The sequence below is a fragment of the Mobula hypostoma genome (genome assembly GCF_963921235.1).
Source record: "Mobula hypostoma chromosome 8 unlocalized genomic scaffold, sMobHyp1.1 SUPER_8_unloc_4, whole genome shotgun sequence".
In the NCBI taxonomy this organism is placed as follows: domain Eukaryota; kingdom Metazoa; phylum Chordata; class Chondrichthyes; order Myliobatiformes; family Myliobatidae; genus Mobula; species Mobula hypostoma.
This window is the reverse complement of record NW_026948127.1, coordinates 1-27,378: the sequence shown is the minus strand read 5'-3', so window position 1 is coordinate 27,378 and position 27,378 is coordinate 1. Positions and strand designations below refer to the sequence as shown.

The 27,378-nt window shown below is 43.8% G+C and overlaps 1 protein-coding gene across 1 annotated transcript; it reads left to right on the top strand.

Moving 5' to 3' along the window:
* On the top strand, window positions 1–13,443 carry LOC134341195 (interferon-induced protein 44-like). Its single transcript, XM_063039016.1, has 9 exons — window positions 1–38; window positions 6,375–6,511; window positions 6,599–6,631; window positions 6,719–6,764; window positions 6,878–7,079; window positions 9,665–9,793; window positions 12,386–12,548; window positions 12,635–12,732; window positions 13,078–13,443. Exons 1-9 carry the CDS (start codon window positions 16–18, stop codon window positions 13,240–13,242), a joined length of 996 nt encoding a protein of 331 aa, XP_062895086.1. The 5' UTR covers window positions 1–15; the 3' UTR covers window positions 13,243–13,443.
* Window positions 13,444–27,378: the final 13,935 nt, after the last annotated feature.

Genomic DNA, 27,378 nt, shown 5'->3' with positions numbered 1-27,378 from the left:
GGAAGAAAAAAAAAGATGAGGAGTAGATTTAAAAGGGGGTGAGGAGAGAGAAACAAAACGTGATCGGTGAAACTGGGAGGGGGATGAACAAAGTAAAGAGCTGAGAAGTTGATTGTTCAAAGAGATACTAAGCTGGAGAAGGATGAGTCTGATCGGAAGAAACTAATTTGCGAGGGGGGTGAGACCCGGAGCGATAGAGCAGTGAAAGAGAAGTGCATGGAGTAAAGCCAGATCTAACATACAGAGAGGCTTTGATGAAAGAGAAGCAGAATAAACGGTGTAAAGACAGTAAGGTAGAAGGGCTGAAATGTGTGTACCTCAATGCAAGAAGCATCAGGAACAAAGGTGATGAACTGAGAGCTTGGATACATACATGGAATTATGATGCAGTGGCCATTACAGAGACTTGGCTGGCACCAGGGCAGGAATGTATTCTCAATATTCCTGGATTTCAGTGCTTTAAAAGGGATAAGGGGGGGGGGGGGAAGGGGAGGAGGGGTGGCATTACTGGTCAGGGATACTATTACAGCTACAGAAAGGGTGGGTAATGTAGCAGGATCCTCTTTTGAGTCAATATGGGTGGAAGTCAGGAACAGGAAGGGAGCAGTTACTCTACTGGGGGTATTCCATAGGCCCCCTGGTAGCAGCAGAGATACAGAGGAGCAGATTGGGAGGCAGATTTTGGAAAGCAGCAAAAATAACAGGGTTGTTATCATGGGTGACTTTAACTTCCCTAATATTGATTGGCACCTGATTAGTTCCAAGGGTTTAGATGGGGCAGAGTTTGTTAAGTGTGTCCAGGATGGATTCCTGTCACAGTATGTGGACAGGCCGACCAGGGGGATGGCCATACTCGATCTAGTACTAGGTAATGAACCAGGTCAGGTCACAGATCACTCAGTGGGTGAGCATCTGGGTGACAGTGACTACTGCTCCCTGGCCTTTAGCATTATCATGGAAAAGGATAGAATCAGAGAGGACAGGAACATTTTTAATTGGGGAAGGGCAAATTATGAGGCTATAAGGCTAGAACTTGCGGGTGTGAATTGGGATGATGTTTTTGCAGGGAAATGTACTATGGACATGTGGTCGATATTTAGAGATCTCTTGCAGGATGTTAGGGATAAATTTGTCCTGGTGAGGAATATAAAGAATGGTAGGGTGAAGGAACCATGGGTGACAAGTGAAGTGGAAAATCTAGTCAGGTAGAAGAAGGCAGCATACATGAGGTTTAGGAAGCAAGGATCAGATGGGTCTATTGAGGAATATAGGGAAGCAAGAAAGGAGCTTAAGAAGGGGCTGAGAAGAGCAAGAAGGGGGCATGAAAAGGCCTTGGCAAGTCGGGTAAAGGAAAACCCCAAGGCATTCTTCAATTATGTGAAGAACAAAAGGATGACAGGAGTGAAGGTAGGACTGATAAGAGATAAAGGTGGGAAGATGTGCCTGGAGGCTGTGGAAGTGAGTGAGGTCCTCAATGAATACTTCTCTTCGGTATTCACCAATGAGCGAGAACTTGATGATGGTGAGGACAATATGAGTGAGGTTGATGTTCTGGAGCATGTTGATATTAACGGAGAGGAGGCATTGGAGTTGTTAAAATACATTAGGACGGATAAGACCCCGGGGCCTGATGGAATGTTCTGCAGGCTGCTCCATGAGGCAAGGGAAGAGATTGCTGAGCCTCTGTCTAGGATCTATATGTCCTCGTTGTCCAAGGGAATGGTACCGGAGGATTGGAGGGAGGCGAATGTTGTCCCCTTGTTCAAAAAAGGTAGTAGGGATAGTCCAGGTAATTATAGACCAGTGAACCTTACATCTGTGGTGGGAAAGCTGTTGGAAAAGATTCTTAGAGATAGGATCTATAGGCATTTAGAGAATCATGGTCTGATCAGGGACAGTCAGCATAGCTTTGAGAAGGGCAGATTGTGTCTATCAAGCCTGATAGAGTTCTTTGAGGAGGTGAACAGGCATATAGATAAGGGTAATGCAGTGGGTATGATCTATATGGATTTTAGTAAGGCATTTGACAAGGTTCCACACGGTAGGCTTATTCAGAAAGTCAGAAGGCATGGGATCCAGGGAAGTTTGGCCAGGTGGATTCAGAACTGGCTTGCCTGCAGAAGGCAGAGGGTCATGGTGGAGGGAGTACATTCAGATTGGAGGGTTGTGACTAGTGGTTTCCACAAGGATCGGTTCTGGGACTTCTGCTTTTCGTGATTTTTATTAACGACCTGGATGTGGGGGTAGAAGGGTGGGTTGGCAAGTTTGCGGACGACTGAAAGGTTGGTGGTGTTGTAGATAGTACGGAGGATTGTCGAAAATTGCAGAGAGACATTGATAGGATGCAGAAGTGGGCTGAGAAGTGCCAGATGGATTTCAACCCAGAGAAGTGTGAGGTGGTACACTTTGGAAGGACAAACTCCAAGGCAGTGTACAAAGTAAATGGCAGCATACTTGGTAGAGTGGAGGAGCAGAGGGATCTGGGGGTACATGTCCACAGATCCCTGAAAGTTGCCTCACAGGTGGATAGGGTAGTTAAGAAAGCTTATGGGGTGTTAGCTTTCATAAGTCGAGGGATAGAGTATAAGAGTTGCAATGTAATGATGCAGCTCTATAAAACTCTGGTTAGGCCACACTTGGAGAACTGTGTCCATTTCTGGTTGCCTCACTATAGGAAGGATGTGAAAGCATTGGAAAGGGTACAGAGGAGATTTACCAGGATGCTGCCTGGTTTCGAGAGTATGCATTATGATCAGAGATTAAGGGAGCTAGGGCTTGACTCTTTGGAGAGAAGGAGGATGAGAGGAGACATGATAAAGGTGTACAAGTTAATAAGAGGAATAGAGTGGATAGCCAGCGCCTCTTCCCCAGGGCACCACTGCTCAATACAAGAGGACATGGCTTTAAGGTAAGGGGTGGGAAGTTCAAGGAGGATATTAGAGGAAGATTTTTTACTCAGAGAGTGGTTGGTGGTTGGAATGCACTGCCTGAGTCAGTGGTGGAGGCAGATACACTAGTGAAGTTTAAGAGACAACTAGACAGGTATATGGAGGAATTTAAGGTGGGGGGTTATATGGAAGGCAGGGTTTGAGGGTTGGCACAACATTGTGGGCCGAAGGGCCTGTAATGTGCTGTTGTCACATTGGCGGGGTATTGGGAACAAGGGTGGACCCAAATGCAAGACACATCTTGTGAGGTTACTTAGATTAAGTTTATTGTTCGATAACAGGAGAGCAAGGCAGGAGCAGGAAATAGTGAACTGGTAAGGACTCAGGACTACGACTAGGCTGGGACCAAGGGTCTGGGCTTCGACTCGGAATCGGCTCCCAGAACTAGAGGAGACATGAAGAGGCTAGGGTATGGACTCCGAGCCAGAGACTGGGCAAGGACCCAATACCTGGGTCTTGCCTCCGGCTTGGACCCCAGAACCAGGCAAGAACATGACATGGGCTAGGGAGAGGAGGAACATGGAAAACAGAGCCTCGGTCTCGGGAGAGCAGGTACACGGAACCATGGACACATACACAGAACACAGAGTCGGGACCCCTCCTTGGGTACAGGACATAGGGCCGGGACCCACACACAGAACAGAGAGCCAGGACCCCTCCTTGGTTACAGGACAGAGGGCCGGGACTCATGACCCTCCACGGGGCAACAGCAAGACGGCCTGACTTACCCTACGGAGGTGAGGACAAGACAAGACAGAACATGAACCCCCGCAGGGCAACGGCAAGACAGCCTGACTTACCCCACGGAGGCGAGGACAAGACAAGACAAGACCAACACGAATGAACACCAGATAGTACCTATCTAGCTCCAGTGATGGAACTAGACCGAAGTGCAGGCGGGGGCTGCAGACGAGGGCTAGAGGTGAGAGGGGCAGAGAAGAGATTCAGACAAGGAGGTAGGACAGGAATCACAGACCACCAGGACCAGGACTTGACTCAGAACTGGGAAGCCGCCAGGGACAGGACTTGACTTGGAGCCTCTGGGTAGTGGCGAGCTCTCGACTCGGCCCAGGAACAGTAGACAGCGGTTCTTGATTCCCTCCAGCGGGTAACTGACGGACCCACCTCGGTAAGGAAACTTTGCAGGCTCGCTTTGGCTAGGTAACTTGACAAGGTTGCTCCGATGAGGAAAGGCGAATTACCGGCACTCGCTTTGGGCGGAGACTAGGCTTCCTCTGGCCAGATGACATCGGCACACCGTACCTTGGTGACTTTGCAATCGCTCCCCTGCCGAACGGCTGAAAGCCGGAGACTATAAACTACCGGTTCAGCCAAGCGTTAATTGCCTCTAATCACCAAAGTTGAGGGACACAGGAAAACAGGGATTCAACGGTCCGGATCGTAACATCAACAAGGTAAATTTAAAGGGACCCCGATCCGGACCATGACAGCTATACTATTCAATGTTCTATGTTCTAAAGTAAAGGGGAGAGGAGCTCCAGTGAGAGACGATGGGCAGGCAAGGAGATAAGGAGAATGTGATTGAGAATGGTGAAGGAGGGGGAGTAGGCCATTATCAGAAATTCGAGAAACCAAAGTTCATGTCATCAGGTTGGAGGCTACCCTGATAAAGTGTTAGTCCTCCAACCTGAGTGTGGTCTCATTGTGACACTAGAGGAGGCCATGGATACACATATGGGAATGGGAATGTGAAGTGGAATTAAAATGGGTGGCCACTGGAGATTCCACATTTTCTGGTGGATGGAACCCAGGTGTTCAGTGACGCGGTCTCCCAATCTACATTGGGTATAATCAATATACAGGAGGCACACCAGGAGCACCAGACACTGTATATGACCCAATAGACTCATAGTTGAAATGTCGCCTCAGCTTGAAGGTCTATTTGGGGCCCTGAATGGTTGTGAGGGAGGAGGTGGTACCTCCGCTAGAAAAAGCGGGATCTCCCAGTAGCCAGCCATAAACTGGAAAATGAGCTGAAAATGGCAGATGGAATTTAATGCAGACAAGTGTGAGGTTTTCCACTTTGGTTGGACAAATGAGGGTAGGTCCTACACAGTGAACGGTAGGACACAGAGAAGTGTGGTAGAACAAAGGGATCTGGGAATACAGGTCCATGATTCATGGAAAGTGGTATCACAGGTGGATAGGGTCATAAAGAAAGCTTTTGGCACATTGGCTTTCATACATCGATGTACTGAGTGCAGGAGATGGGATGTTATGTTGAAGCTGTGCAGGATGTTGGTGAGTTATAACTTGGACTATTGTTTGTTGATTTGGTCACCCCTCTTCAGGGAACGATGTAAACAAGGCTGAAAGAGTACAGAGAAAAACAGATGTTGCCGGTTCTGGAGAACCTGAGTTATAAGGAAAATTGAATAGAATTCAATTCTTAGAACAGAGAACAGAATTTTTTAGGACAGAGAAGATTGAGAGGAGATTTGATGTAGGTATACAGAGTTATGAAGGGCATATATAGGGTAAATGCAAGCAGACTTTCTCCATTGAGGTTGGGTGGGACTACAAACCAGAGGTCATGGGTTAAGGGTGAAAGGTGAGAAGATTAAGGGGAACATGAGGGGAACCTCTTCACTCAGAGGGTTGTGAAAGTGTGGAATAAGTTGCCAGCACAAATGGTGCATGTGAGTTCGATTTCAACATTTAAGAGAAGTTTGAATCAGTACATGGATGGTAGGGGTATAGAGGGCTATGGTCCAGGAGCAGGTCAATGGGAATAGGCAGTTTATATCGATTGGCATGGACTAGATGGGCTGAAGGGCCTGTTTCTGTGCTGTACCTCTCTATGACTCCATGTATTCCCGAGAATAAGCTGTTCACAAGATAGTTCACAAAACGATCTCACATTCCTTCCAGTAAAAGGCAAGAACAAGGTCATTTAAGTTATTCATTTCCACAGTCCTCACTCTGTTCTAATTTGAAGTGACTCCTCCATTTCCTTAAGTTATTGCCAGGCAAGATGCACATGACCCTGGGAAACCACTGTTCCTGTGGATCTTCATCTGGGATTGAGTGATATGGGAAACTATGACAACATCAGCTGATGAAGGAGCAAAGATGAAGCTGACGTGTTGGACAGGGGAGGGGACACGAGGAGACTCAGCACAATGTCCACAGACTCACAGGGAAGGTGAAGGAATGGGAATTCACCCGGTGGTACTGTAGGGTCTGGAGGTCAGCAACATTCCCTGGTGGAACAATGCGACAGAATTTTCCTGATGGAAAGTCCTGTCATGTTTGCTGTTCGTGGGTGACAGGAAGGGCTCTTTCTGTGAGTTAAGGTGTACGCTCTGCCTGGAGTCACTGAATCCAGATGAATAGTAAAATTGGAATGAATGCAATGTCACTGTAAAATTCCTTATTGGTTCCTGCCTCACTTTGATCATCCAGCCCAAATTCGCACATCAACCAATCGCAAGTGAAAGTGAAAATGCAAGCAGGAAATAGACTTGGATCGGGCAGGCAGAAGCTCGGGCAACACTCCGGCACCGATCACTGGGTTTACGCAACGACGAACATGGGAAGCAGTGAGTTTATATCTTCAATCCGTTACTGAGACCCCCCCCCCACTGAGATAATAACAAAGAAATTTATACTTTCACGTTGTATTTCAGAATTTTCAAAGATCTGGCTTTTCAGGGGAAGCGGTGAGTTAATATCTTCCATCCGTTAGAGAGACACCCTCCCCCCCGAGATAAAAACAAAGAAATTAATAGTTTCATATTGTATTTCAGATTTTTCAAAGGACGGCTGTTTTCACTTCCCAACCATGGACGAGCGGTAGGTTCACATAATCAGGGTGTGTCATCCCAACCGGACCGAGGTAAATGTGATGAATTTGTTAACCCGTTTCACCCAGACAGCTGATATTCTGTCTCCCTGGTCTTTGTCAGGAATCTGGGCACTTTGAGGAACTACTTGTGTAACTACAACCCTCCTGAGGGCTGTGGGGGCTGTATAAACATCCTGCTCTTTGGCATGGTGGGGGCTGGGAAATCGTCCGTCATCAACACATTCCTTTCTGCTCTGGATCCACAAGGAACGACCGTAACCTGTGTTCCGACAGGAAACAATCCCGGGTCTCTCACACCAGAGGTACACACACTGCTGTCAATTTAAAATAAACACACAGGGGGTGTATGTTGCTATATTAACTGTGAATTCATTGTCTTTATGTCCACATCAGAGGCAGTGAAAGGTCATCTCACTACAACCTTTTGCTGGGAAACACCTCGGGAGGTACCGAGGCTGAAAAATGTGCATTTAGACCAAGTCTCTGATATCAGTGAACAATTTGCTGGGGAAGGGAGGCAAAAGAAATTTTTGGCCAATAAGCCAGAGGTCAGTGGTTGGGAAAATGCTAGACTCCATTGATTAGGATAAGGTTTTGATACACTTGGAGGCACATGACAAAACAGGCCAAAGTCAGCATGGTTTCCTGAAAAATCTGTTGGAATTCTTTGAGGAAATAGCAGGCAGGATAGACAAAGCAGAGTCAGTCGATGTTTACTTGGATTTTCAGATGAAACAAGTTAAGAGCCCATGGTATTACAGGAGAGTTACTAGCATGGATAGAAGTTTGGCTGATTGGCTGGAGGCAAGAGGTAGGAATAGATGGGGCTTTTCATGGCTGTCTGTGGGTGACAAGTGGTGTTACACAGGGATCGATATTGGGACTGGTTTTAGTCTTGTCATATGCCAAAGATTTGGAAGATGGAATTGATGACTTTGTGGCCAATTTTGTGGATGAAAGATGGAGAGTAGATAGTTTTGAGGAAGCAGGGAATCTGCAAAAGAACTGAGACAATTTAGGAGAATGTGTGTATGAAGTGGCATTTGCAAATTTCCAGTCCTTTAGAACCGATCTAGAATCTAGTGTTTATTTAAAGATCACTATTGATGCCTCCACAATCTCTTCAGGAACCCCTTTCAGAGCCTGGGCTGCAGCTCATCAGGTTTCAGTGACTTATCTACATTCAAACCTTTCCACTTCCCATCACCTTCTCCTTACTAACAGCAGCTACACTCACTCCTAGTCTCTGACTCTCTGGCATACTGCTGGTGTCTTCCACAGTGAAGACCGATGTAAAATACTGATACAGTTCATCAGCCATTTCTGTGTCCCCCATTACTACCTCTCCAGCATTAGTTTCCAGCAGTCTGATATCCACTCTTGCCTCTCTTTGGCTCTATATGTCTGAAAAATCTGTTGGTATAATTTTTATATTCTTGGATAGCTTATCCTCAAATTTCATCTTTTTTCTCCTTATAGCTTTTTCAGTAGCCTTCTCTTTGTTTTTGAAATATTCCCAATCCTCTAACTTCCCACTAGTTTTGGGTACATTATATGCTCTCTTTTTCGATTTTCTGCTTTTGACTTTCCTTGTCAGTCATGATTACCTCATTACGCCCCCACCACCCCCACCTTTAGAATGCTTCTTCCACTTTGGGATGAATCTATCCTGCACCTTTTGAATTTCTCCCGGAAACACTATCCATTGCTGTTCTGCTATTATCCCTGCTGGTGTCTCCTTCCAATCAATTTGGCCAGTTCCCCTCTCATCCCTGTGTAATTCCCTTTTATTCCACTGTAATATCGATACATCATTTTCTTGTATTTTCCCTCCCAAACCTCAGGGTGAATTCAGTCATATTATGAACCCTGCCTCCAAAGGATTCTTTACCTTAAATTCCAAAATTAAAATCAGTTTAATTTGCAACACCTAATCCAGAATGACCTTTTCCTGAGTGGGCATAACCACAAATCCCTTCTCTTGAGAACATTCTCTGTTCCTTTCTCTGTGATGCTGCCTGTTATGCCGAGAATTCTCCACATATCTGTGCTCTCACTCCAAGACTGTCCTTATTAATTTGGTCTTCTCGGCGAACTGGAATGTTGCAGTTTGAAAGGAGAATCCAGAGATTAAAACACAGAATCTCTAATGGCTAACATGAGAGGGCACAGTTTTAAGGTGCTTGGAAGTTGGTACAGAGGAGATGTCAGGGGTAATTTTTTTAAGCAGGGAGTGGTGAGTGCGTGGAATGGGCTGCCGGCAGTGGTGGTGAAGGAAGAAACGATAGGGTCTTTTAAGAGACTCCTCGATAGCTACATGGAACTTAGAAAAATAGAGGGCATTGGGTAAAGTCTAGGTAGTTCTAAGGTATGGACATACTCAGCACAGCTTTGTGGGCCGAAGGGCCTGTATTGTGCTGTAGGTTTTCTATGTTTCTATGTTTCAAGAAATTTAGGGTAACATTGTTGCAGACAGAGTGTCTCTGGGTCTGTACACCAGGGATTCACCTGCTCTCTCAGGGGAATGTAAACAGTCCCAGGGCAGCAAGGGAAGCGAAGTTTCCTTGTGTCGTGAGACATCATGTGGCCGAGAGAAGATCAGGGAGATCTCCCACAGACTGGGATGTCCTGTCACTGAGGGAAGAGCAAGGAGTTCTCCCACAGATTGGAATATCCCATCACTGAGGGAAAAGAAAGTTCTCCTGTGTCCTGATGCACATCTTTAGTCATCAGCCAATGACACAAAGCATCTCTTTAGTTGATCACCATTCGACACTTTATGGGATCTTGCTCTGTAAACACTGTCTGCCCTGTATTCTACATTAAACAGAACTTCACTCTCCATGAAAGGTGCTATACAAATGTACATCTTTTTGAAAATTTACAGCTCAGGTCCTACGGAGCAGGGAATTTAAAGTTTTGGGATTCAGTTGGATGGAATGCTCTGGAGAACCCTGATCAGACAAAGAGAGTGTTACAGATGATCCTGGAAGGGAGAGTTCCCAAAGGAATGAAAGTGAGTTTCCTCTGTACTTCACATTTTTGATTTACACCTCCTACTAAACACTGAACAACCTCGGAGAGAGAAGGGAGAAATGGCTCCAAGAAAAGTTGATAGAAGGACCATGATTCTGAAGACTGGGTCCATGATCCATTCGGGATGAAGCTATAACCAAGGCTGACAGTGGGAGGCACTCTGTAAAAGAAGTTACACAGAAATAACAAACAAAGAGTAACACTGGAGAACACAGTGACAGAGATTAGTCCCGGAGTTACACACAGGGACACGGTGACCGAGATTAGTCCTGGAGTAACACACAGGGACACAGAGACAGAGATTAGTCCTGGAGTAACACACAGGGACACAGTGAAAGAGATTAGTCCTGGAGTAACACACTGGGACACAGTGACAGAGATTAGTCCAGGAGTAACACACAGGGACAGGGACAAGGTGACAGAGATTAGTCCTGGAGTAACACACTGGGACACAGTGACAGAGATTAGTCCAAGAGTAATACATGGTGACAGAGATCAGTGCTGAAGTAACACGGGGAGACAGTGACAGAGATTAGACCTGGGTCAACACACGAGGACACAGTGACTGCGATTAGTCCTGGAGTAACACACATGAACACAATGATATGGATTAGTCCTGGAGTAACACACAGGGACACGGTGACAGAGATTATTCCTGCAGTAACACACTGGGACACAGTGACAGAGATTAGTCCTGGAGTAACACACAGGGACACAGTGACAGAGATTAGTCCTGGAGTAACACACGGGGACACGGTGACAGAGATTAGTTCTGGAGTAACACACGGTGACACTGTGATAGATATTTGTCAGGGATTCCACACCCCGCTGCCTGGCATCTCACTGTGACTGTCCCCACATCACCTGCCCTTTACACAATGTTGGGACAAGTTGAGTTCTTGTCCACGTGAGGGAGGACTGAGTGTTGTCCTGACATCCTCCACATGGTACAGGTCAGGAGACAGAGCAGTGATGGAGGAATAGATCAATCCCAGCAACACATGACCCCAGCATCCGCTCCACTGCTAGTGAAGGTCACAGGGTCACCTGCCCCGATGATGGTCCGACCCCTGCTCCAACTCACCTGGAGCAGCTCCTCCTTGTCTCCCATGTTGCCTTCTGCTGGCGTCCATTATGGGGCAACCTCTCCACCGTTTGGGGTTTGATGTTGGGATTCTGTGTGTGGCCAAGAGATCATGTCTTCCTTCCAAACTGATGTGAGAACAGACACTCAGGAGTCAATGGCCATGGGCCAACAGAAGAAGGGTGTTGAGGTCCAGACTAGATCATTTCTGCTTTCAGAATGGAGGAGAAGGCTGGGGTTAGTGTTTACCCTTGTAGGAATTTGTGAATAAAATATTCAAGCATCGTTTTATGTGCTTAACAAAATTTGAAGTCCTTTACTTCCATTACAGAAAACCAACAAGCAGTCGCCTTAAATTGATGTTTGTGAATCATGCAGAACAGTTTCTATGATGAACAATATGTGCCATCTGTCACCCATTACATTCCCCTACACTCCGTTCTTATCTCTCTTCATTCGTCAAAGCCACCATCGCCGGATCAGTCTGGTCAGCCATTGCTGCAATCCTTCCTTGGGTAAGGAATCCTGAACTGTGCACAAGCCTCACCAGGACCCGATAGAATTGGAGCGAGTCGTCTGTACTACTGTGTGACACAGTGATGGAGCAGTTAGTAGTGCTGACTCACAGATCCAGTGATTCCCATTCCATCCCAGCCTCTGGAGCTGTCTGTGTGGTGTTTGCATGTTCTTCCCATGATTATGTGGGTTTCCCCCTGATGATCCTGGTTTCCGGCTCCCACATCCCAAAGACGTGCAGGTCATTGGGTCAGTCTGCTGCTGTCATTCCCAGTGGGTTGTCAGAGTGGTGGGGAGATGATGGGGAGATGAGAGAAGGATGCACTGACTAAGGGCTAGCATAGACTAGACTGGCTGAATGGCTGATGGAAAATAACATGAACAAAATCTGCTGAAGGTATCACTTACCTTCCTATCACCCAGTAACCTGGATACAATACACACGATTGTCTCTCCCACATTACTGATGGAGACTGAACAACTCACACTCCTCAGGATTAAATTTCCCATCAGTTTACACACTGACCAACCATCTGTATCATCCTTCAGTGTGAAGGACCAAACAGTTTCTGAATCCTCTGAAAACTTTGTTATCACGTTCCGACATTTCGGTAAAAATGCTGACATTTTAGATAGTACAAGGAACTGAGTATTGAAGAGCTCAGTGTAAATTCCAAAACAGCTCGTGGGGACAGAGTGGACTCACAATGAAAGGAACTGAAAAGTAACAGTGAACTGGGGACAGCAACTTTCCCATCTGGAGATTGACAGGGTTAGAGAAATCCCACTGATCCCTGAAGCAAGAGTGAGGTCAGAGCCCATCTGGATCTCAGTAGATCAGTGACTCTGATCTCTGGGCTTTGTCTGATGGGACTTGTCCCTCCAGTCAGTGTTCACCTCAGTGCTGAGTGATTGTGATCATCAGTGTTCTTGCTGCTGCCTCCGTAACCAGTTCTTCATTGTCTCACTTAGTTAAACAGTTTCAACCCTGACTCGGATGTTGCCAACTATCCTGTTATTCCGGAAAATGTAATTCACGGTGTCGCATTCATTTTTGACATGAACACTGTAGACAGCATCAGTGAGGAACAAATAAATGCATTTAAGGAGTTACAGACAATTGTGGCACAGAAATGTAAGTGTTTTCTTTTGCTCTGTGTAACCATTGTCACCATGATGTGGTAGATTGATAATGATATCTTGATTACCTTCCTCTTCCAGATATTTACAGGGTTGTGATTGGGACCAAGTTTGAACTACTAGGGATACAAGAGGATGACCATGAGCAAATTTATGAATACAAGCCACTGCAGAACAAGGTAATGATCTCACCGATGTCTTGTGCAACTGTAATGTGACATCCCAACTCCTGTACTGATGAAGTAAGTGAGGCAAACACCACCTTCACCGGCTTCTCTATCTGTGTCACCACTTTCAGGAAACCATGATCTTCTATCCCTCGGTCTCTCTGTTCTTCAGTCAGTGATGTGTTTTCCATGTTGTGGTGTGGGAAACACAGCAGCCAAACTGTGCACAGCAAGATTCCACTGATAAATGACAAGGAACTGTTTCTCTGCTTATTCACCCAGAATTTGATGCATAACTTGTCATCACCCTGAGGAGTTTATAAGTACATTAATACCCCTGTCCTTCCTCTCTCTCAGTTTACGATGTTGTCAGACTTGACTGGGATGGAGAAGCGTTCCATGTTTGTGGTTTCGAATCAATGGAGAGGTGATCAGATCGAGATGATCAAATGCATCCTTGCCCTGTCCGCTCTGGATAATATGATCAGAAACATCGACAAGTTTCTCAAAGTGACGAAGTAATGGCTACACCTGACCTTGTACAGAACTGTTGAACTGATCCTGTTTCAGGAGCATAGTCAACGTTTTAGCCTGCTTTAGAGGCTCACATCTGTAAATCTGTTGTGTGAAGGAGATTGAAAGCTGAGGACTTTTCAATTATATAGATACAATGTTTCAGAACTTCACACAAATTTCCTGACTCCAAAATAAAGACAGTTTGAAATCAGGTTTACTGTTGTTGATTAATATGACCTGAAATTTATTGTTTTTCACCAGCAGTACAATGCAAAGGTGTAAAGTTACTATAAATTATAGAATACTCTACTACAGCTCAGAAACTGGCCCTTCTGCCCATCTAGTCTGTGCTGAACTGTTATTTGCTGATCCAGTTTACCACATCATCAATGAAACTGTTAATATACTGTAGATAACAAACAATAATGGACCCAACACTGATCCCTGTGGTACACCACCAGTCACAGGCCTCCTGTCAGGGAAGCAACCATCTGATACTAACCTCTGTCTTCTCCAGCTAAACCAATGTTGAGTCCAGTTTACTACTGAATGCCAAGCAACTGAACCTTCTGGACCAGCCTCCCATGCAGGACTTTATCAAGGCATTGCTAAGGTCCATGTGGACAGTCCATGTTCACTGCCTTTCCTTGTAACCTCCTTGAAGAACTTTGCAAGATTTGTGAACCACCACTCACCACACACTAAGCCTTTCTGACAAACCCAAATCAGGCCCTGTCTGTCCAAATACTTAAATATCTTGCCAATTAGAATAGCTTCCAATAATTTACCTTGGCATCAGGCTTATTGGCCTATAATTTCCCATCTTATCGTTAGATTAAATTACAAAAATAGATCAAGTGCAAAATAAAAGCAATGGTAGTGTTTACGGACATTCAGAAATCTGATGGCAGAGCAGAAGAAGCTGTTCCTGAAGTTAAATAATCATCATTATCAGGTGCCATGCCCAGTTTGAGCTTTGACTGCCATGGCCCACACACACCTGTTTTGGTTCAAGTGGATCAATTCATTGGTAACACTCACAACACGCTGGAGGAACTCAGCAGGTCGGGCAGCATCCGTGGAAAAGATCGGTCGATGTTTCAGGCCGGAACCCTTCGTCAGGACTGAAGAGGGAGGGGGCAGAGGCCCTATAAAGAAGGTGGGGGGAGGGTGGGAAGGAGAAGGCTGGTAGGTTCCAGGTGAAAAACCAGTAAGGGGAAAGATAAAGGGGTGGGGGAGGGGAAGCAGGGAGGTGATAGGCAGGAAAGGTGAAGAAAGAATAAGGGAAAACACGATGGGTAGTAGAAGGAGGCGGAACCATGAGAGAGGTGATAGGCAGCTGGGGGAGGGGGCAGAGTGACATAGGGATAGAGGAAGGGAGGGGGAGGGAATTACCTGAAGTTGGAGAATTCTATGTTCACACCAAGGGACTGGAGACTACCTAGACGGTATATGAGGTGTTGCTCCTCCAACCTGAGTTTAGCCTCATCATGGCAGTAGAGGAGGCCATGTATGGACATATCCGAATGGGAATGGGAAGCAGAGTTGAAGTGGGTGGCTACTGGGAGATCCTGTCTGTTGTGGCGGACGGAGCGGAGGTGCTCGACGAAGCGGTCCCCCAATCTGCGTCAGGTTTCACCGATGTAGAGGAGGCTGCACCGGGAGCACCGGATGCAATAGATGACCCCAACAGACTCACAAGTGAAGTGTTGCCTCACCTGGAAGGACTGTTTGGGGCCCTGAATGGTGGCGAGAGAGGAGGTGTAGGGACAGATGTAGCACTTGCGCTTACAGGGATAGGTGCCAGATGGGAGATCCGTGGGGAGGGACGTGTGGACCAGGGAGTTGCGGAGGGACCGATCCCTACGGAAGGCGGAAAGGGGTGGAGAGGGAAAGATATGCTTAGTGGTGGGGTCCTGTTGAAGGTGGCAGAAGGTACGGAGGATAATGTGTTGGATCCGGAGGCTAGTGGGGTGGTAGGTGAGGACAAGGGGAACTCTGTCCCTGTTGTGGTGGCAGGAGGATGGGGTTAGAGCCGAAGTGCGGGAAATGGAGGAGATGCAGGTGAGGGCATCATTGATGACAGCAGAAGGGAAGCCAGGATCCTTAAAGAAGGAGGACATTTGAGATGTCCTGGAACGGAAAACCTCATCCTTGGAGCAGATGTGGTGGAGACGGAGGAACTGGGAATAGGGAATGGCATTTTTGCATGTGGCGGGGTGGGAAGAGGTATAGTTGAGGTAGTTATGAGAGTCAGTGGGCTTGTAGAAGATGTCAGTGGACAGTCTGTCTCCAGAGATGGAGACCGAGAGATCGAGAAAGGGGAGAGAAGTGTCCGAGATAGGCCAAGTGAATTTGAGGGCTGGGTGGAAATTAGAAGTAAAGTCGATGAAATTGATGAGCTCAGCATGGTTGCAGGAAGCAGCACCAATGTAGTTGTCAATGTACCGAAGGAAAAGTTGGGGTGCAGTACCAGAATAGGTTTGGAGCACAGACTGCTCCACATAACCAATGCAGAGGCAGGCGTAGCTGGGGCCCATGCGAGTTTCCATAGCTACACCCTTAGTCTGAAGAAAGTGGGAAGAGCCAAAAGAGAAGTTATTGAGTGTGAGAACCAGTTCCGCCAACCGGAGGAGGGTAGCGCTGGTGGGGAACTGGTGAGGTCTATTATCCAGGAAGTAGCGGAGGGCTTTGAGGCCTTCTTGATGGGGAATGGAGGTGTATAAGGATTGGACATCCATAGTAAAAATGTAGCGGTTGGGACCGGGGAACTGGAAGTTATTGAAGAGGTGGAGGGCATGGGATGTATCGCGGATGTAGGTGGGGAGAGACTGAACTATGGGTGACAAAATGGAGTCCAGCTAGGCAGATACAAGTTCGGTGGGACAGGAGCAGGCAGAAACCATGGGTCTACCGGGACAGTAAGGTTTGTGGATCTTAGGGAGGAGGTAAAACCCAGCCGTACGGGGTGTGGGAATTATGAGTTTAGTGGCTGATGATGGAAGGTCTCTGGAGTCGATAAGGGCGTTGATGGTCCGGGAGACAATGGTTTGATGTTTTTTGGTGGGGTCCTGTTCCAGGGGTAAGTAAGAGGAGGTGTCAGAGAGCTGCTGTTTGGCCTCAGTAAGGTAGAGGTCCGTCCGCCAGACTACTACAGCACCACCTTTGTCGGCGGGTTTGATGGTGAGATTGGGATTAGTGCGGAGAGAGTGGAGGGCAGTGTGTTCAGAGGGAGTGAGGTTGGAACAGGAGAGAGGAGTGGTGAAGTTGAGACAGTTGATGTCTCGGCAACAGCTGGAGATAAAAAGATCAAGTGCAGGTACAAGGCCCAGGCGGGGTGTCCAGGAGGAGGAGGAGGGTTGAAGTCGGGAGAAGGGGTCCTCAGTTGGGGGAGGGGAATCCTTGCCAAAGAAGTAGGCTCAGAGATGTAGGTGACAGAAGAAGAGTTCAGTGTCATGGCAGGCACGGAACTCACTGAGGTGTGGACGGAGAGGGACAAAAGTGAGGCCCTTGCTAAGGACAGAACGTTCTGCCTCAGAGAGGGGAAGGTCAGAGGGGATGGTGAAGACATGGCAAGGGTTGGAGCTGGGATCAGAGGAGGGTGAAGAGTGGGAGGTCTCAGGAGGAAGGGGGGATTGGGATGTTCAGGGAGAGCGGTGTTAGGGGAGGATGAGGGATCAGAGGAATGGAGGGGTGATGAGGAGTAGAGGGAAGGTTGGGAGTCGCGGGGAGGAAAGAGGGTAATGGGGGAATCAGACGGGCGGTAGGACCCAGCAATTCATTAGTATTCATTTCCAGTTCTCTGGCTGCTATCTCCATCATCATGTCTTTGTCTTCCTCTTGTTTTCTTGCCTTCCCATAATTACCGTGCATTCTAACTCCTCTTTCCTAATCACATGTCCAATGACTTTATGTTGCCTTTTTATGATCTCATACATTATTTCTCTTTTTGTGTTTGCTCTGTTCATGACATCCTCATTAGATATTCGTTTCGTCTATGATATTTTTTGCATCCTCCTCAAAAATGACATTTCTGCTGCTACAATTCATTTCCTCATGTTACTAGATATTGTCCAACATTCTGTGCCATATAACATAACTGGATAAACATAACATTTCAGTACTCTGAGGCGGGTTGTCATGCCTAGTTTAGTATTGGTCAGTATACTCTTCATTCTTGTAAAGGTGTCTTTTGCCATCCTTATTCTTCTTTTGATGTCCATGTCACACCTGCCATCTGATGTCACCCAGCTTCCTAAGTTGCAAAAGTTCTTTACTTGTTTTATGTCTTCCCCATTTATTTTCAGCCTACAGATAGGATTCTCCTTCTTTTTGGATATCACCATACATTCTGTCTTTTTGCAATTGATAGAAAGACCCATTTTTGCACTTTATTCAACAATTATATCAATTAAGTTTTGAAGTTCTTCCACCGTACTTGCAAATAACACAATGTCATCTGCATATCTGAAATTATTGATGTTTTCACCACCAACTTTGATTCCCAAGATGTCTCTTATTTTTTGTAATATTATTTCACTGTACACATTAAATAAATCAGGGGAGAAAACATACCCTTGTCTAACGCCTCTCTTGATTTTCGTAAACGGACTCACTTCTCCATCTGTTCTTACAGCGGCAGTTTGTTCCCAGTACAGATTTCTGATTAGGCAGAGGTCTTTCGAATCTAGATTTAGAGTTTTCTGTAGTATTTCAAATAACTTATTGTGCTTCACTTTATCAAATGCTTTTGTGTAGTCGATAAAACAAGCAAATCTTTTTGCACTTGAATAGCTCGTTCTGATAGTATCCTTAACATCAATATTGCATTTCTTGTACCTTTGTCTTTCACAAAACCCCATTGTTCTTTGCCTATTTCAGCTTGTATCTTATTTTTAGCTCTTGTCATTAAAATTCTTAGAAGTGTCTTGCTGATATGACTCATTAAACTTATGGTCCTATGTAATTCATATTCTATTGCTCCAGCTTTCTTAGGAAGAGTGATAAATACTGATTTTTTCATCTCTTCTGGTATTATTCCAGTCTTATAAATGTCATTGATTAAATCAGTAATTTTTTTCAGTTCCATAATCTTCAAGGGTGATAATTTGTTCTATTACTAACTCATCAGGACCTGCTGCCTTTCCTTTCTTCATCTTATTTATTGCATTATGAACTTCAGATTTTAAAATACTCGGACCTTCAATGTTTTTCTTAATTTCTGGTTTTTCGCCTCGATTGTCTTCAAACAATTCCTGAATATACTCAGTCCAGCTGTTCATAATCTCATCTTTTCTCATGATAATGGTATCGTCCTTTGCTTTCAAAAATCCGCCTGAAGAACAGAAGAGCTTTTCACCAGTGATATTCTTGATTTGTTGATGTAACCTTTTTGGATCAGTAATAGGGATTCTTTCTACTTGCTCACATTCCTGGTTTAACCATTCTTCTTTGGCTTTTTGAAATAAGCTGTTTCTGAAGTTAAATATGTAGTGCAGAGAGAAACAAAGTAGTGAGGTGATGTCAGGGGTGCAACATCTATTCAAGGTCAATATCATTGATGGTCCTTCGTGATGGATGCTGCTCTCTTGGAGATGTCCTCAGGGGTGGGGAGTGAGTGTTGTCCCTGTGACAGAGTGGCTGAATCTACAGCCCTCTGCAGCATCTGTGCATCAGAGCCTCCATACTGTAGGGAAAGAGTTACACTTCATTCCTCTTTGACAGTTTATAAGGCAAAAGGGAGTTAGTATAGAATGTGGGAATGTTTTGAGAAAGTACAAGGGAACCAGTCCACAGCAAGGTTTTGAGAAGTTAGCGTGAATACCAGTCTACAGCCGTGAGAGTAGATATGGTGAGAAGCATATTTGTCTGGGAAAATATCGGAGTGAAGGGTCTTAAAGGGTATAAAATGTGGCAAATTCTTTGTGCATGTGGGAAACGTCTCTTGGGCTGGGTCACAACTAGTGCTGAGAGAGAGAGAGAGAGAGAGAGAGAGAGAGAGAGAGAGAGAGAGAGAGAGAGAGAGGAGAGAGAGAGAGAGGGAGGGAGAGAGGGGGCTGAGTGGGGAGAGAGAGACAGAGACAGTGATGAGGGGAGGGGGAGGAGAGAGTGAGAGTCAGAGAGAGAAAGAGAGAGAGAGAGAAGATTAAATGAACTAGCCAATAATATAAACAGGTATCAGAAGTATTTGCAGTTATATAAAGAGTTAGAGAGTGGCGAGAGTGCCTATCAAACTGCTGGAAAATGACACCGGTGAGGTCTTTGTGGGGGCAAAGAAATTGTGGACAAAGTCAATAAGCATTTTGCATCAGTGTTCACTGTGCAACACAACAGCAGCGTGCCAGAAATTCGAGAGTGTCAGGGAGCAGAAATGCATGTGGCCACTTACTGAAGAGAAGGTGCTTGGGAAGCTGATAGGTCTGAACCCAGGGTAATGAAAGAGGCAGCTGAAGGGACTGTGGAGGCACTTGTAGTGACCTTTCAGTAATTACTCGATTCCGGAATAGCTCAAGGACTGGAAATGTCACTCCATTCTATAAGAAGGAAGGGAGGTAAAGATAGGAAATGATATGTCAGATAACGTGACCTCAGTGGTTCAAAGTTCAAGGTACAAGTTTAATTGTTTTTCAACCATGCATGAAACCCATGAATACAGTCAAACAAAACAGCATTACCCCAGGGCCAAGGTGAACAACACAGCACCAACAGTCACACACAGCACTAGCACATATTGAACATTTAAGACATCAGTAAAAATTTATAGTCCGAGATCCTAAGTCCATGAACGTTACAGCAGTCTGCAATCGAAGACGATACAGCTTCCTGCCAAGCGAACTCCTGGAGGCAGCACCGACTCCAGCTTGCATGCTGTACCACAGCGTCTCCAGTGGAGCACACTGACTCCGACGGCTCTCTCCTGTGTGGCTGTCAGCAGGCGGCACTCCAGCTTGAGGCCTAGTCCTTGCTATGACTGAGGCCTCTCAGTTCCCCCGCCCCCATTCACCAATAAATCAGTGAATTAGACTGTCAGCGTTCCACATTAACAATGTTCAGCAGGATCTTGTGATCATTAGAAAAGCGACTAAGACAATCACTCACTGTTAGATTGCACACTGCTTTCACACACTGATGCTTCCCTGACACAAGCAGCAGTATGGTCTGTATCGTACAATTCTATCGGTTTCTCTGCCAATGAGCAACTCACTGATGGGGTAGGTCTGCAGTATTTGATGTTCTTAATGCCCATCAGGGTTTTGCAATTGTAACAAATACGTTAAAAAGGACAATAACACCTTTGGTTGATCTCATAGAAGCCACTTTGATCGAACATGCCGGGAAGATGTTGGAGTCCATTATTAAGGACGAGGACTCAGGGTACTTAGAGGAACTTGATAAAATAGGACGAGGTCAGCATGGTTTCCTTAAGAGAAAATCTTACCTGACAAATTTGCTAAAATTCTTTGAGGAAATAACAGGCAGGATAGACAAAGGAGAGTCAGTGGACGCTGTTTACTTGGGATTTCAGAAGGCCTTTGACAAGAAAAAAGTGAGACTCCGGACTTGAACTCACAACGAGTCATTTACAAGATCAGTGCTCTAACTCTTGAGCTATGGAGTCTCAAATTTGAATCCCATTTCCCATTCTCAGTCCCATTCCGAAATGCCTATATTTTAATTCCACTTACCATTCTCATTCCGATATGTGGGCCGATACTCACTTGAGTTTAGAAGAATGAGGGGAACTTTCCAGAAGTAGACCCATGGAGTGAGCTGTACTTTGGCGTCTCTCCATATCTTTTACCTTTTTACATGTAACCATTCCTATTTACTTCACCTATACCTACACTAAACGATTTATATTACAAATATATCATCGAACTTCGACTTTTACTTACTGAAAATGCTTACCAGAGGACGAGAAGTTAAAAACGGAAAGGGTCCCAGCAGGAACGGAAAAAAAGATGGTGATCCTGGAACATCAAAGGAAGCTCCGATAACTATGGAATTAATGAAGAAACTTCTAGAAGATACAGTTAATCAAAGACTCACCACAATTGAAGGAGTTTTGAAAATGATGCAAGAGGATTCAAAATTATTCAGACGTGAAATCGATCAACGACAATCTAGAATCTCAGAACTAGATGAAGATGGCCGCAAAAGGGATCGAAAAATCGAAGTCCTTGAAAAAAGTTTAACTTCGGTAACTCAACAGTTAAAACGTTATCAAGCTAAGACTATTGATCTTGAAAATCGCTCTCGACGACAGAACTTGCGAATAATCGGTTTTCCTGAAGATGTTAAGACGGGAGATCCTACCAAATATTTCTCTAAATTGCTAACGGATGTGTTCGGTCCCGATATAGTGGAGAAGCCCCCACTATTAGATCGCGCACACTGTACTTTTCGCTTTAAACCGGAGAAATTGGCCAGACTGAGACCAATCACCATTCGGTTTCATTATGTCCATGATCAGGAACGAGTGATTTGAGCTACTCAGCAGAAAGGCTTGCCCGAGTTTCAAGATTTTAAGTTCTGAATTGTCGAAGACTACAGCCAAGATATATTGAAAAAACGAATGGCTTTTAAACCACAGATGTCAGAATTTTATCGTCAGGACCATAAAATAGCGTAACTGTTTGCAGCCTGTTTGAGAGTTGTTATGCCGGACAATTCTCATAGCCTGTTTAAAACTCCGATGGAAGCCCAAATTTTCCTTAACAATCTGTCTCCCTCTGCGAAGGATTAATTAATGTATCGTTTTTCCTTCCTCACCTTTGATTTGTTTTTTTTCCATTTCCTTTCTTTTTAAAGGAAAAAAGAGTTAATATTTAGTTTGTAAAAGTAGAACTTTATACTTTGCGGGTTTTTGCCTTGATCTTGCACTGTAGGTACGCTCTATATTGTTAAATGATAGTATGCTTTTCTGTTAGTGATCTTGTATATCTCACTCTTAATATTTTTGTTTTCTTTTTGAAAGTTATTTAGTTACAATTTTAATGCTTGTTTTCTTTCTGAAATGTTACTGGAGTATTATATTTTAAGATGGTGGATTGTTTTCTTCTTCCCAGAATCCTCTCTTTTTTTAAACGTCACTTCCGATCATTTATATACGAAAAATTAATAATATGATCTGGCGCTTGATTTTTTGTTTTGAAATTTGAGTAAGAAGTAACTATTCTATGCTTGTAATTGTTGTAAGCTTTCTCTTACCGTTATAGTAACTTTTTTTTACTTCTTTGAATATGAGTGGTATTTCTTATGATAAACATATTTCTTTTGGGTTGCCTTCTGGAAAGATGGGGTTAGAATTAGCTGTAGATTTAGCACTGGCCAGTATCTGGCTTTTTTCTGGGTTTTTGCAGGAGGAGAGGGTATTCTTATTCTTATTTTTGATTTATTTTTGCTCTTTAAACGGGCTGACCTGAAACCATCAAAATGTCCGAGATGTTGTAACTTCCGGTTCCTCTTTGGACCTTTTTGCCTCTTCCGGGGTCATGAGTTTGTACTCTGGTTAACCCTTTACATACCTTATGCTTGAGCTCATTACGATGGATAAGATTATTAATTTGGTTGCAAACAACAGGAATTCTGCAGATGCTGGAAATTCAAGCAACATACATCAAAGTTGCTGATGAACGCAGCAGGCCAGGCAGCATCTATAGGAAGAGGCGCAGTCGACGTTTCAGGCCGAGACCCTTCGTCAGGACTAACTGAAGGAAGAGTGAGTAAGGGATTTGAAAGCTGGAGGGGGAGGGGGAGATGCAAAATGATAGGAGAAGACAGGAGGGGGAGGGATAGAGCCGAGAGCTGGACAGGTGATAGGCAGAAGGGGATACGAGAGGATCATGGGACAGGAGGTCCGGGAAGAAAGACGGGGGGGGGGGTGACCCAGAGGATGGGCAAGAGGTATATTCAGAGGGACAGAGGGAGAAAAAGGAGAGTGAGAGAAAGAATATGTGCATAAAAAAGAGTAACAGATGGGGTACGAGGGGGAGGTGGGGCCTAGCGGAAGTTAGAGAAGTCAATGTTCATGCCATCAGGTTGGAGGCTACCCATACGGAATATAAGGTGTTGTTCCTCCAACCTGAGTGTGGCTTCATCTTTACAGTAGAGGAGGCCGTGGATAGACATGTCAGAATGGGAATGGGATGTGGAATTAAAATGTGTGGCCACTGGGAGATCCTGCTTTCTCTGGCGGACAGAGCGTAGATGTTCAGCAAAGCGGTCTCCCAGTCTGCGTCGGGTCTCACCAATATATAAAAGGCCACATTGGGAGCACCGGACGCAGTATATCACTCCAGTCGACTCACAGGTGAAGTGATGCCTCACCTGGAAGGACTGTTTGGGGCCCTGAATGGTGGTAAGGGAGGAAGTGTAAGGGCATGTGTAGCACTTGTTCCGCTTACACGGATAAGTGCCAGGAGGGAGATCAGTGGGGAGGGATGGGGGGGACGAATGGACAAGGGAGTTGTGTAGGGAGCGATCCCTGCGGAATGCAGAGAGAGGGGGGGAGGGAAAGATATGCTTAGTGGTGGGATCCCGTTGGAGGTGGCGGAAGTTAATTAATTTGGTTTCTTGGAATACAAATGGTTTAAACCACCCGATTAAACGGAAGAAAATTTTTAAAGTATTCCACAGGATGAATGCTCACGTTATCTTTGTACAAGAATCTCATGTCCGGAAAGAGGATAATCAGCATTCTTTTAAGATTCTGGAAGTGTTACAGTACCACTCGAATTCACAGGCCAAAGTAAAAAGGCGTTTCTATTTTTATAGTTCCGTCAATTTCATTTCTGCACCATGAGACAATTTCAGACCTGAATGGCAGATTTTTGTTAATTACTGGTTTGTTATTTAACAAAAAAGTTTTTCTGCTTAATGTTTATGCCCCAAATGTTGACTGTCCCAATTTTTTTTAAGAATCTCTTTACATCTCTTCTTAATTTAAATGACTATATGTTGATTATGGGTGGAGATTTCAATTGTTGTTTAAATCTTTTGATAGATAGATCCATGTCCAATCAATTACCTCTGAATAAATCGGCTACCCTTACTAACTCTTTTATGACCGACTCTGGAATCTCAGAAATTTGGAGATTCTTCCATCCAAATGAAAAAGAGTTCTCATTTTTTTCACATGTATATCAGCACTATTCAAGAATTGACTATTTTTTTTATCGATTATCAATTAATTCCGCTTGTTACTGGTTGTGAATATGATTCCATTGCTGTTTCTGATCATGCACCGTTGAAATTATCTATTAAGTCAAGGGGTACATTTACTAATTCTAGACAATGGCAATTTCATACCACTTTGCTGCAAGACTCGGATTTTGTCAGGTTTATTGAGGAATAGATTAATTTTTTCTTCACAACGAATTCTACAGAGGATACTTCCAGTGGGACATTATGAGAAACTTCGAAAGCATATATTTGTGGATAAATTATTTCATATACTGCTGGATTAAAAAAACAAACTAATAATGAAATACTTAAACTAGTTGACAAGATTAAAGAAATTGATGAGAAATATTCTATAGCCCCGAATCAGGAGCTTTATAAACAGAGAGTTGAACTTCAAATGGAACATAATCTCTTACTATCATCTTCCATTGAAAGTCAATTAATCAAAACTAAGAGTCAATTCCATATACATGGTGATAAAACTGGGAAACTATTGGCTAATTAATTGAAATCGGCCTCGGATAAATGACAGATTCTTAAGATTCGTAAACAAGATGGCACTTTGACGGTTGACCATGACGAGATACATAAATCCTTTCAAGAATATTATACCTCCCTATATCAATCAGAATTTCCTGATGACTCCACTATAAAGCATGAATTTTTAAAGAAATTGAATATTCCAAAATTATCATCTAATAAATGCTCAAAACTAGAGTGGAGATGGGAGGAGGAGATAGCAGCTTGCCATGCGCGCGCAGCCCTCTGGTGAAAATGATATTGTGTTCATTAAATAGGGGCCGTGGACAATTCTGATTTGATGGAGACAGACATGAAAGCACAGAGGAACATCTGGAGAAATTTCTGAACCACAGGTTCGCTGCCGCTGTTACTGGGCGATCAAGAATCTTCCGCGGGAAGGTCCCAAAATCCCCAGCTTTGCCTGCTGTTGGCGACCAAGACTGAGGTCGAATCGTTCGGATAGAGATGGTTCTTGGTACTCGGTGTCGGACAGCTGATCGAAGGCTCAAAGTTTTCGGATGACTCAGAGTCGGACTGTGGTCGGGCACGGCAGGGAGAGATTTTCTTACTTCTCCCATCTGCGTGAGATATAGGACCTTTGAGAGACTTTGAACTTTTTACTGTGCCAAGGACTGTTCTTCATCAAGTTATTGTATTGTTGTACTGTTGTAACTATATGTTATAATTATGTGGTTTTGTTAGATTTTTCAGTCTTGGTTTGTCCTGTGTTTTGTGATATCACACCGGAGGAAATATTGTATCATTTCTTAATACATGCATTACTAAATGACAATAAAAAGAGGACTGCATGTCTTCATAATCTAATCTAATCTAACCTAACTTGTTATAGTAGAGGAAATAAAAAATGCTATTCTTTTGATGAACTTAGGTAAAGCACCTAGCCCAGTCAGATATACAGTAGAATTTTAAAAATTTTTCTCTACTACACTGACTCCTTGGCTATGTAGAGTTTTTAGGGATGCAGTATATATGGGTAAATTACCACAATCTTTTTATCGAGCTTCTATTTCCCTAATTCTCATAAAAGATATGGATCCTACTGAATGTGCATCTTACAGGCCTATATCTTTGCTGAATGTGGATTCTAAGTTTTTTTCTAAAATATTGGGAATGAGGTTGGGGAATGTATTACCTCAAATTATTTCTGCTGATCAGACTGGATTTATTAAAAATCTTTACTCTTTTTTTAATATTAGGAGATTAATGAATATTGTTTATACACCTTCACCCAGAATTCCAGAATGTGTTATTTCATTGGATGCTGAGAAAGCTTTTGACAGAGTTGAATGGACATATTTATTTAACACCCTTGAGAAATTTAATTTTAGTTCTATATTTATATCTTGGATTAAACTGATATATCTCACTCCTTTGGCTTCGGTATTTACTAATAATCAAAGATCCCCTCTTTTTCATCTATTCCGTGGTACTAAGCAGGGCCGTCCTCTTAGTCCACTACTATTCGATATTGCTATTGCTATTCATGACTCCCCTAATGTATTTGGCATCACCCATGGAAATGAGACTCATAAATTATCACTATATGCAGATGATATACTATTATACATTTCTAACCCAAGAAAATCTATTCCGGCAGTATTTTTTCTGGTTAGAAACTGAACCTAGGTAACAGTGAACTTTTCCTATTAAATATGCAGGTTCCCATTTACACAAACGTAGATATTCTGCATTTAGTGTGACTACTAATTATTTTACTTTTTTGGGAGTTAAAATTACTAAGAGACATAAGGATCTATTCAATTTCAACCTTTTACCGTTAATTAATCAGGTTAAACAACTGAGTACTAAGTGGTCCCCATTGTCTCGATCATTGATTGGCTGAATCAATGCTATTAAAATGATTATTTTACCTAAATTTTTATATTTATTTCAAATGATACCAATTTTTATTCCTAAATCCTTTTTTGATACTATTGATTCTAAAATTTCCTCTTATATATGGCAAAACAAAAATCCCAGGTTAAGTAAAAAATATTTACAGAAGTCCAAGAAAGATGGTGGTTTAGCACTGCCTAACCTAAGATTTTATTATTAGGCAATTAATATTCAGTATTTAATATTTTGGACACAAGATTGGAATATAACTCCAAGCCCATATTGGGTAAAGCTTGAAGGCCATTCTGTACAAGGGTTCTCTTTAGCTTCCATTTTAGGAACTTCACTTCCTTTTGTACAATCTAAATTGAATAAACAAATGGTTAATCCAATAGTTAAACATACATTGCGAACATGGTTTCAATTTCGTAAATTTTTTGGTTTGAACAAACTAAATGTTATCAAGTCCTATTATATCTAATTTCCTTTTTCAACTCTCAGTTCTGGACCAAGCCGTTTTGATATGGAAAATGAAAGGTATAACATGTTTTCGTGACTTACTTCTGGATAACTGTTTCA

Bases quoted from the DNA above. Each gene is read 5' to 3' on its own strand.
- LOC134341195 (XM_063039016.1), top strand. From the start codon at position 16: ATGAGGAGTAGATTTAAAAGGGG. The intron at 39-6,374 runs GTGAGGAGAGAG...TTGATCATCCAG, and splicing joins AGGAGTAGATTTAAAAGGGG to CCCAAATTCGCACATCAACC. The intron at 6,632-6,718 runs GTGAGTTAATAT...ATTGTATTTCAG, and splicing joins CTGGCTTTTCAGGGGAAGCG to ATTTTTCAAAGGACGGCTGT.